General features: G+C 40.9%; 1 protein-coding gene across 6 annotated transcripts in view; it reads right to left on the bottom strand.

The window, feature by feature from the left end:
* The window catches only part of erc1b (ELKS/RAB6-interacting/CAST family member 1b), a 212,586-nt gene that overhangs the window by 10,070 nt on the left and 190,029 nt on the right, over positions 1 to 12,487 (bottom strand). For 4 of the 6 annotated variants that reach the window (XM_047162090.2, XM_053688508.1, XM_017494190.3 and 1 more), the window contains one exon: positions 11,864 to 12,049. The exons of 1 other annotated variant lie outside the window; for it this stretch is intronic. In XM_047162090.2, coding sequence (XP_047018046.1) covers positions 11,864 to 12,049 — 186 coding nt within the window. Of the gene's footprint in view, positions 1 to 11,863; positions 12,050 to 12,487 lie in introns of those variants that run through there. One more of the 6 variants, XM_017494198.3, reaches the window with a different exon arrangement.

Raw genomic sequence — 12,487 nt, forward strand, 5'->3', positions numbered from 1 at the left:
TTTTTATTCTTCTTATGTCCGGACATCCCCCCCCCCGCCCCCGCAACGATTTTGTCACGGTGTTCGCCTGGATCTCTTGGAAATCTGAACCCGCCACGGCTATTGAGAGCAATCTGCACATGCGAAACCCTCATTAGCATACTGTTTCCTCCACGACTTCGGAAGCGATGCGATCACCCTATTTACGCAAATTCTTCTTTGTAAATAGCCTGCAAGACCCCCCACTAACTACACATGTGACTTATAAGCAAATTAGTACTCGGTATTTATGATCTTAGTAAATGTTTCCACCAACTGAACATGATAATAAATACACACTATAAATATAGGAACGAGCTCTGATAGGACCAGTGAAATTCGAAAGGAAAAAACATGCGAAAATGTTTATTAATCCAACAGAACGCTGGAAGTTTGAGGCTAATTACGGCAAAGCTGAACATCCGTCTGATGGAAACAAACGGGGTCTTTTGTTAGACGCTGATTAAGACCAGAGTTCAGGCATAAATGACTTTCAAAGGAGAATTTCCACTGACAATGTAATTTATTCTAAGATTAGTCCAAGACCTCAACGCGACTTAGTGAGGGGAGTTAGAGAGAACACGCAGCGAGGCTGCTGCCGCTTCTCCCCACTTTACTATGTCTACTTAGTAAAGATCCTCTGAAAAAACAGAGCAGTAAAGATAACACGGAGCTTTAGATAAGAAGGACGTATCTGTCTCATTATCTGTCTCCCAAACCGGTTTCCTTTCTCAGCCTTGACCCAAAACCCTGAGGTGGGGAGAGGAGGAGGAGAGAAAAATGGGCAGCGAAGCAGTGAGAGAGGATGTTTTGTGGTGCGTTACTCTGTTATCATAGTGGATTCTTATCGGGTGTTATCACACCGTTACTGCTAGGGTGCTCTCTGAGCTCCAGATAAACAGCAGCTGGATTATAATGAGTGCAGAAAGAACTCAAGTCTCTCACCAGAGGATGAACAAGTACTAGAGAGAGATGGCTTGAACATGCGTGGAGAAATCCTAAATGAAAGAGTCCTGTCTGAGCAACCATGCTTTTGTACGACGCTTAAAAACAGGATCACACACACAAACATCCAAAATCTCCAACATGACTGGATCCTTCTGCTCTTCCAGCCATTGTCCTCATGCTGCTCATCATGTCTAACCTTTGACCCCTTCATCCCTCCTTCTGGTCCTGACTTACATTTGTCTTTCCACCTCACTTCCCCTTCATACTGCCCCAGAGAGAGTGAAAGCAAGGAGGAGAAAAAGAGAGACATGGATATAAATTAGGCTGTGAGCTGAGTACTCCCCTGGCATGGTGGTTAAATCAGAGGGATAAAGATGACGGCCATGGGCAAGCCCTGTCCTTGGCTGGATCCAGACTGAGTTTCCATCAATGCCAGGATGGAGTCGGGGAAAAGAGAAGAGGGGGAAAGAAAGGAAAAGAAAAAAAAAAAAAAAGGAGACTAGGGGCTAGGTCTAAAATCTGCAGATCTGCTAAAGCAATCAAAATCTCTTTCAATAAATCTGCATAAAGTAAAAAAAAGATGACAGACTTTCCCCTAAATGTGACAAGTATAAAAGTAATGATTCTCGGAGTGGGAAATGGTGCTTTTCACTTCAGCAAAATTAGACACTCGTTTTAAAGGAGGGGGCATTTAACTGCGTAAATTGCTTGCTTTTAAGAAAATCCCCCCGCAAGCTTCGGGTGCCCCTTCAACCCCCCCCCCCCCCCCCCCCCCCCCCCACCTTTATAAACCAAGATGAGGTCACTGCAATCTTCCCTCGTTCTGTTGAAATCCCCTCTCCCCAAGCCAGAGCGCTAATGCTCCCCAACGGAGTTCCCTTTCTAGCGCTGGAGTGGAATTTCTCCCTACGGTGTGTCTTAGAGTCTGACAGCTCTCACAAACGACACCTCAACTCTCCGTCGTCCAAGGTCGGGCCAGCTCAGGTACAAGGGGTTAGAGGTGAAGGTGTGCACTCTACTGGAGTGGACAGATCGTTACTATACGGTATGTGTATGGACAAGGATTGCAATGAAATTCATTAAGAATCTCCGAATTAAAAAACGCACCGTCCGTCCGTAGCAGGACCGAGTTAGCGGTAATGTTATAATGTACACAGAGGCCAGGATTTCTTAAGATCCCAAACAAATAGTACTAATTTGTGTGTGAAGGCAGATCAATTGAGAGATTTACAAGGAATACTTGCATCATGTCTTGGGCGGTGGAGGGAATGATATTTAAAAAAAAGGAATGAATCACATGTACATGAATCACATGAAAATGAATCACATGAAAATGAATCACATGAAAATGAATAAAAAAAATAAATAGGAAAAAAGAGAGAATTATTTTCCTTCGAATGGATGCACCATTACACATCGCGCAGGATGAAGTGTGTTCAAAAGCATTCTGATTATTTCAGAAGGCTAAAATCATAATTTTAATCATTAAAACGAAATCGTTTGGTCTTTAATACCTGCCCTTCATGCGTATTAATTTGTACACAGTCACCATTCCTGAAGCCACTTTCAGGTTTAGCGAATCTCATTGCGGCGGCTAATTATACATTTTTAGATAGAAACGCCCCCAAACTGCATATTCATTAAGGCAAATGAGCAAAGATGACTAAAGACGGTTATTGTGTGACAGACACAATCCTGTGTTTTTCAGGTTCGCGTGTCGTCTGGGACATTCAGTTAATAACAGTTTCTTCTCATAAAAGAACGGACATTTTAAATAAAGATTTCTCTCTCTCTATCCTCAACTCGGCTATCCAGGGTGATGCATCTTTTCCACTAAATCTTTATTCCTCGGTCTATTTTTAAACTGCGCTTTGGACACTAAACTCAATGACACTCCCTATAAGAAAAGAGTGGACTCGGCTGAGACTGGACTTTGCCCTAACGGTGAAGGGTTGTGGTTGTTGCTCTAAACAGGACCGACCGCATCTGATTGGAAATGCCTGGAGAATGAGGTTCAGGCTGAACTGTGCAGCCCATCAATCACGTCTAATTGTGTTTCTGGGCTAATGTGGCCAGGAGTGGACGCACAAGTTGCACCCGATGCCAACCACAATGCTGGATGAGGTCAAACAGTTTGGTGTGCTGAATTTCGAACACAATCACAACCAAAAGCCTAGTTTGCAATAACTTTAGCACACATGCCCACCACAACATGATGAAAGTCCGCTTTTACTTTTTTTTTTTTGTTTTTTTTGTGCTGATTCTCAGTCTGAGCCCGAGGCATATGTTTGCGTCTATGATTGCGAGTAAGCATTTTCAAGCCCTGAGGTAACTTGTTCAAAACTCAACAGCGCTCAATGCGGATTCGGAATTGTTTTGTTTTCGAGCTCTGCCACGGACCAAACTACGTATTTCTACAGACCGGTTTGCAAATGTTTACTCGTATTGTTCTAAAACTGGTGGAGTTTAAATCCAGAGGGATAACAGTTTGGATTGAACTACAATCAGAGCCAGGAATTAAATTATAAGAATGACAGACCCACAAAGAGAAAAGAGGTAGAAGGGAGAAACCCCACTATATCATTACCCTGTAGAGTTCTGCTCAGAGCTGAACATCATTTGGTCAAGCAAGCAGATCTCACGTGATCGCACAGGATGCGCAAAAGATTGCGTTTTCTCCATGCACTTCGACGGTGGAGTCCTTTTTATATCTGGAAAGGCGGAAAGGTTTTGCAAGGTTTTCTCAAGCAAGCAAAAAAAAAAAAAAAAAAGTTTCCAGTGCCAACCAGAAGAGGAATGTAGGCACGATGTTGATGAGGATTTGCAGTCAAACGCGGTCGTAAACAACACTCCCCATTTTACTTTAATGACCGCGTGCACTCGAGCCTCGACACCACCGAGTGTTGTGTTGTGTCTAAACACGTGCTTCAGTGGAAGAGATAAGACTCGAGGGAAATCTGACCTTTAGTACAACGGTGTTCACAATCAATACCACACATTCGCGTACATTTAAATACAGACATAGAAACAGCACAGTTTGTTTTAAATCTGACAAAAATACAAATCTGTGTTTATTCACGGTTTTAAATGAAAACAAGCTCCCGAATTTGTCTCAGCGTGGTCTCGGACCCCACCGTACATCACCGCGCACCACAAACGTGCATCTGTTAGGGTAGTGGAATTGATCTTTGCAGCGCTTTCGATGCAGGTGCGCTCCGTACAGTAAAGATGTGCTTATACTATTAAACAAAGCTTATTTCGACACACAGACTAGAGCGGACGTTGGTGGAATCTCACGATTCTTTTCTAGTCGAGAAAACGAGATTTCTAGTTCCTTCCGAGTATTTTGGAGAGTTTTAGTGACTAGTGATTAAGACCGATCGAGACCGATCGAGACCGCTGAACGAGCTGACGGAGCAGCATCGGCTTCTCTTCCTGCCAGTCGTCAGCTCCTCACTCTGTAGAAGTTCCTGCACTGCTAGTAGCTCTTTAAAAGAACTTAACAGCTCACTACACGTGTGTAAAAATCCATTACTCAACCATGGAGGTTCATAAATGTCTTCTCTTAAGTCGGCCTAATGGTTTTTATTAATACGATAGGCCCTGTGTGTGCTTTGGCGCAGCGAGTACGGCTGCTGACAGGCTAAGCCAAGGACAGCAAAAACCTGAGACAAAACTCGAGCGAAGGTGGGGAATTGGTGAAAAGATCAAATGTGACATTTTCCATGTTCAGCTCGGCTTGAAATAGCCGTCAGAGCTATCGAGATGTGAAGTGGGTCGTTCAGAACAGACGGCGGATAGTGTACAGCCACACACTGACGCCTTCGTCTGATTACAAACCTCGGGATATTTTTATTTTTTTATTATTTTACTGGTTTTTAAACGAAATCTCTGATGAGTTCACGTTCTCCTCTAATAAGAAATAAGTAGTGCTGATTTGGGCTTGGTGGCACACCAGCTCAGCTACGGGGGAATTTAAAGACAAAAACGTTACACGATCTTGACCCCTCTTGTTAGCTTTTCATCTGTTTGCAGATATTTTTACATCAGTGAAAATAAGTTTGTAATATAATGCACGGTTCACTGCGGCCTTGTTCTGCCATGTTTACTCCCATTTCCTGCCTGTTTAAATTAGCCTGCATTTACGCTGCCCAGGATTCATGGGCCCGTCAGCCAGCAGCTGGCCACGACAGGCATCCGGCAGCAGGCTGCGCTGGGAACGGTCACGCATCTACCAGCGCGGCTCGCGACCGCTCCGCCGGGGTGCCACTTTCACACCAGAGGTTTATTTATTCATTTCGAGCAACAACAACAACAACTCAGAAAACAGTACGTTTGCAGCTTGTACAGTGAAACGCTCTCCGCTAAGCTGTTTTAAGTACACGCAGTGAATCGAAAAGCTCTGGCAGCAGAAGCTCTGCTGGCTGTCGTGACGCTGATACCCATCATATTTCTCTCTGGCCCTGTGTGATGTTTGATAAACGGTAAGGAACCTTATTCACTTAAACGGTCTTTCCTGATTTGATCAAAGTAAATAAAACGGACACGTAGCACCGACTTGTCCAAACCGACTTGACAAACATCCGTGTGTGTGTGTGTAAGAGAACGTGAGTGAGAAAGAGTGAAAGAGATAGAAAAATAGATAAAAAGAAAGCAGGAGAGGAGGGAAACAGATATAGGTTATTTTGACTAGAAACGTCACATCATCTAACATCAGCCCCCAGGACTTTCTGGATTACGTGCAGCGAAGTGAAAATGTTTGCATATCTTTAACAGAAAATGCAGAAGAGATGTACTAATTTATACCAAACATATTTAACAGATACTGCTAAATAAAACAGGAGGGGAAAGGAACGGCGTATAACGGGGTAAAAGTTTGCATCTCCACTGCTGAAAGTGATATAAATACTCTCTAATACATTGCAGGCTCACCCTTTAGAACTGTCTCCAGAGACGATTTACCCCACTTCAGGGTTAAGACTATGCTGTGTGTGTTTGGCTTGCACGTCTTGGCAGATACTTTCTTTTTCTTCTTTCGTGTATCCCTGCTTTTTTTCCCCCTAGTTTTGTTAACGTCTTGTTCTTCAGATTTTTTTTTTTTGTTTTCTTTTTTGCATGAACTCTTCGCTGATTCTTTCTGGCGCTTTTTTTTTTTTTTTTTCTCCCCCCACCACCACCACCACCACCAACCTCTTTCATATCTTCCGAGCAGCTTTTGGATCCTCTCATTTGTAATATTTCTCCCCGTGCTGTTTTGAGGCAGGTTAAACCCGTTTGCGGATTTATTTTTCCACCATAAAAAGACCTTCATCACTGGCACGATTTGGGCAACCGCTTATCAGAGATATTCTGACTTTAAGAGAGGTGTGATCAACATTACAAAAACAAACAAACAAACAAACAAAAAAGGACGAATCGGTTCGGATTTCCTCGTGAGTCACTGACTAGATGACAAGTTCACATATGACCCGGCATTCCCTAAACCCTTAAAACATTATTAGATTTACTATGTACACAAAAAGGCTTTGTTTTGGTTTCACTACAATTAATTCATGATTTGACAAAATGCAGTTCGGGGAGCTTATCATCTTGGCAGGACCTCTGGGTCACTGTGTGGATGAAAAACCTTCCTACGCCCGTCGTTGAAACAGAAATGCAGCATCCTGTTAAAAAAAAAAAAAACAAAAAAAAAACGAAATGAATAAATAGATGTAGAGCAGCAGGGAGAGAAAAAGGCGGCATGGAGAATGAGGTCATAAAACCAGCACTGACCACAACAGAGGATGAGCAGGCGGGCTGGCTGTAAAGAGTCTGCCAGAGTGTGTGAAATAAATGGCGGGGCGTGAGCTCGTAAAAAACGTGCATATATATATATATATATATATATATATATATATATATATGTGTGTGTGTGTGTGTGTGTTTAAATTTACTGTCTGGATCCAATTGAAGAAATCCTCAGACCACTTGCATTATTTATGCTTTCATTTTGAAAACTAACACATACATGTTCAAACGGTGTTACCAGAATACAAGGGGTGGGGAAAGTCAGGAAGGCTGTAATTACAACCCAGTTCACTTAAAAACTTTTTATACGCGTCTAAAGTAAACATATATAAAGTGGGAGTGTGTGATTCGACTGCAAACTCTACGGAGTTTACAGTTCACAAAAGAAATGGGCACAGCGTGTATATATATATATATATAAATAAAAAAAAAACGCGTTATGCAGAAGGGATTGCGTTTTCACTTGACGTGACTACGTGCGTCTCAGGGCGCTGGTGTGGACTCAGATGCTGACTAAAATAAGAGCGCACCTGCGTTGAGAAAATGTAATACCCAAGAAACACTTTTTGGTGTGAATGAGTCTCTAAAAACGTGTGAGATCCTATTCCAGGAAGAAAACATATGGAGGTGTGCGGCTATAGGGAAAAAACAAACAAACAAACAAACAAACAAAAAAACAAACAGGTGATCCTGAAGCATTGGACTTAAAAAGTAATTTCCCAATGATTACAATATTAAACTCGTTAAAGAATGACATATGTTTAATCCATTTGTAGTTACGTTTAAAGTTGTGTAACATCAGTTCATGTGATCACTTGCGTTATAGCAGCTATAAACAGCCTTCCCTCACCAGTCTGTCTTTTTTTCTCTCTCTCGTGAAGACAAAAAAAAACCAAAAAACATGCAGCTTGTCATGTTACCAAGTTCCTCTGTCCTGTGACGAAGAACAGCTTCAACTTGCGCTGACACTGGAGACTCCTTCCAAAAATGCTAAATAAACTTCTCCTCAAAAAAAAACAACAACAACAAAACAAAAACATCAACAATACTCAGTGTTCTCTGTTTATGTGAAGTGTCTTCCGTACATAAAACTCCGTGTAAGGGTGTTAATACGGAAACGATAAGGTATTAGAACGAGGTCATTACTATAAACCTTCAGCTGGAACGACTGTCAGAGCTGCTGTTCAGAAAAACTAATCGACACGTTCTGACCAATCAGGATGGAGAATTAAATAGTACAGGTTTTTAAATACATGTCCTGCTAAGGGCTCCTGTGAAAAGGTCTCCATCACCAAGCTCTGCACTGCATCCTGCAACAATTCAGGAGCTAAAACGGAGCACATCCTCCTATAAATCTGAGGTCTGGTTAAAACCACAGACGTGCTGAAGACCATCGAATGCTGCTCTTACGAAGGGACTGGGTTCAGAACACGGCTCCTAAACAGCACTCCACTCAAAGTGCCTATCAGAGTCCTTTCTTCTGAGGTAGCTTTAATGCGGGATAAGAAACTTCATGAGGGAATTACAACAGATCAGACGGAGGATGAACGGCGACTCCACGCAGGTCCAAGCACTCTGCTATCTGATTCCTCTCATGTCATGAAGCAGATAGCGATCTTCAATATCGCTGCAGTACACGGTAATAAAGCATAATAAAGGAAGGAGAGTAAGCCAACAGGCAGGGGGGATGACTTCCAAATACGTAGATGAGGAGAGAGGTCAAGGAAGATATCCGTCAGACAATCCCGTGAAAGCGCGCATCTCTTCCAATCCCACATCTGAGACTGATTCTGCTATTAGAGGGAGACTCCGAACGCGGACAGCAGAATCTCACCCTAGGTTACATGCCTTGAACTGTACAGATGGCATGCACATGCACATTATCGAACACACCAAATGCTTTAGATCCATTTGGTATGGAGAACGTCATATGGTATACGTGTGCGGTTTTAAAGTGTCCGACTCGGCAGAAATTGAAATATTCACGATCTCTCTGTTTTGGACCGGGCCAAATGAGACCTGGCAGGTGTGTCTGAGGGACAAGGTGTGAGAGGTGGTGAGCGCTCAGCGTGAGGCCACATTTCTGTAGAACTGGGCTTCATACAAACATATACATATATATATATATACATATATATATATATATATATATATACATATATATATATATATATACATATATATATATATATATATATACATACATATATATATATATATATATATATACATACATATATATATATATATATATATATATATATATATACATACATATATATATATATATATATATATATATATATACATATATATATATATACATACATATATATATATATATATATATATATACATATATATATACATATATACATATATATATGTATATGTATGTATATATACATATACATATATATATATATATATATATACATATATATATACATATATACATATATATATGTATATATACATATATACATATATATATATATATATATATATGTATATATATATATATATACATATATATATGTATATATACATATATACATATATATATATATATATATATATATGTATATGTATATATATATATATATATATATATATATATATATATATATATATATATATATATATATATATATAGTGTTTTGTTTTGTTACCCTGTCTTGTGCCGTAATGTTGATGTGCCTTCTTAACCTGTTAATTCCTCTAAGCTGTACAGCACTTTGGTCAGCGTCAGCTGTTCCTAAATGTGTTCTAAACTGGAAATAAATTGAATTGAACATATACAGCACTCTTGTTTGTCCCAGCCCACTTTAACTTCACTTCATGCATACAAAAATGTCTTATTTTTGCATTCATGTGTCAATCCTATTTCATATCTCTTGCCTGAAACACTCTTCTCCAGAGGTCATCCATTACAGATCATGAAAAGCATTCAGTTTAGTTCGCATTCACTCAACCCTGTCACCTGAACACATTCACCCCGATGAAAGACCTGGAATATTCCGAAAATCGAGTCTGTAACAGGAAGTTGCATCATCCGAATTTCCCGAAGATCATAAGAACTTTTATATTTATGCCGACCGTCAGACGCCCTTAACCGGAGCGACTTCCGTTCATCTCATTTTTACACCACGGAGGTTTAAGGGCAGCTTGCCAGTGCTTGGATTTGAACTCGCGACCTTCCGTATCAGGAGACAAACATCTTAACCACTCAGGAAAGTATACTCTCTCTTCTTATTCTTATTGCTTTCTTTTCAAGCTACAAGAACAACACTTTTATCCAAATGAGGTCAATCATTATAAAGTCCTTAGGCTATTAGCATGGATGCTAGTTAACCACATTTTTGCTAATTCGGTGCTAAAAACTCAACCTGTTACTTATTTAAGAGCAAAATGCAGCAAAGAAACCATGCAAACTCAGTTACCTGAATGCTTAAATGCATGTTTTCTTAAATTCAACATCAAAAACTGTATAAAAAAAAAAAATTTCAATGTATATATAAATGCAAATGGCAACCCAATTGTGTTTCAGATGAAGCTCAGCCCATCTGATCCACTAGATCAGGGGTGTCCAATCTTATCCGGAAAGGGCCGGTGTGGGTGCAGGTTTTCATTCCAATCAAGCAGAAGCCACACCTGAGTCTACGGAAAGCCAAGATCGACTGATTAAACGGGTGGAATCAGGTGTAGCTCCTGCTTGATTAGAATGAAAACCTGCACCCACACCGGCCCCTCGAGGATAAGATTGGACTCCCCTGCACTAGAGCATCCATCAGAAGCACCTCTTGGAGCAAGAACACAAGTTGGCACAAACAACCTGAACCTCCTGCATCTTGCTGATTTTAACCCCAGCAGGTCTCCTGTAATTCCGGCCAAAGCGCTGTCTCGATTAAATCACTGCAAATAATTCAATTTCATGATGACGACAGAGAATCGAGGCCTGCTGAGTATTTGTCGAGCGGACAGGCCCGTGATGACCGACGCACGGTCTTCTGGAAAGACTGGAAAAGCCTTTCTCTCGGTACGCATGCCTGCTGATGAAAGCAGTCGCTCAGGAAGGAAAATAAATGCACAGACATCTCTCTCCCCTACTCCACATTGAAGAAAAGTAAGGAAATTAAAAACGACCAAAAAACAACAACTTTTAAACAGCATTTATCATCAAGCCAAATGGCCATCATCGAGAAGCATACATGTAAAAAAAAATAAATATATATATATATATGCTTTTCAATAATGTGAAGTCGAGCCAAAAACCTGCCAGGAAGACAGTTCACTGTGCTGGGAAACACATGAGCATTGTGCGGAGCTTGGCAGCACTGCTGCATATCACTCTTCTTGAAGAATGAGGGTTGTTTTAACATGAGTATAATGCATACATGCATACTTCCAGACAATTTATTTTCATGGCATTGCAAAAGTTTCAAAATGGATGCAAAATTGGGAAAATATGCCTCAGGAACTAAACCTGTTGACTCTCTGCAGAGAATTTACTGGCATGGCAAGTAGAATAATGTCTTCAAAAAGGTGGGGCCAAAAAAACAACAAAAAAAAACCCTACACACTTATGTATTCCTGAGGAATGATTTATCAGGGCGAGATGAAATCTTCACGTGAAGTTTCCTTCCCGGTCCCGCTTAAATCCCCTCCTTCCTTTATTTCTGGCTTTAAGAAAGGAGTCGTGTAGCATCTGAACTAAACTTTTGTTCGAGGAAGAGAATTTAAGGCTAATAAAAGCAATATACTGGACTATTTATTTTCTGTAGGAACACATTTTACTCTATAAAGGGGCCTAATGGCATTTACACACAGCCAGTCTGATTCACAAAGCCAATAGGAGATTTATGGGCAGTGTGCTTTAGTGTCAGCTAGGGGCTCACTCATGGGCCAAGCCAGATGGGTTTAATAATCAATGACGACAAATCCAAGTATCTAAAGCAACCTTTGCAGTACCATGTCCACTCGCGACCGAATCTTTCGCGTGTACGTTCTTTTGCGCATACGTTGGGACATTTAGTGCTAAAAGAGATCATGGAATAAGTGTAGTGATGCCAATAATCAGTGCAAAAACCGCCAATCAATCATCACCCACCTCCTCCATGCTCATCTTCTGTAGCTCCTCCTCCCAGGCGTCCCTCTGGCTGCGGTGGTAAGCTGAGGGTGGAGCCAGGTCCTGCAGGATGTGGGGGTCTCTCTCATGACAAAGGGCTGTGAGGTGGCCAATGTACAATTTCAGCTTACTGCGGTTCTGATTGAGGTCTATGAGAGGGGGAATAATCTGTACGAAAGAGAAAAAGACGAGCCCTGTTAGCAACACGATCCGGCCGATATCCACCGTGCAGCAACGGTTCCAAGCAGGAAGCACGTTTAAGAAGCCAGGACACAAATAAAATATCCGTTACCATATGTGACTGGTACAGGGGGAGCCAATTTTCGGGAGGGAAAAAAAAAAAAAAGTGATAAACAGTGACACAACGTAAATGATTTCAGATGATGAGAAGAATTTGTAATATAAAACACATTACTAAATCACAGTAAATCACAATCACATAATGGCGTAATCAAAATTCTTTGTGGAAGAAGGAACTGAAAGAAGTTAAAGTGTTTTCCAAGCCCAGAAACCTTATCATACATCATCCCTCAGTCTGATTTGTAATTGTACAAACATTCCACACAATTATGGCCTTCTTCTGATTGTCCTGAACTGTGGAGATAT

The sequence above is a fragment of the Ictalurus punctatus genome, chromosome 19 (genome assembly GCF_001660625.3).
Source record: "Ictalurus punctatus breed USDA103 chromosome 19, Coco_2.0, whole genome shotgun sequence".
Classification (NCBI taxonomy): Eukaryota; Metazoa; Chordata; class Actinopteri; order Siluriformes; family Ictaluridae; genus Ictalurus; species Ictalurus punctatus.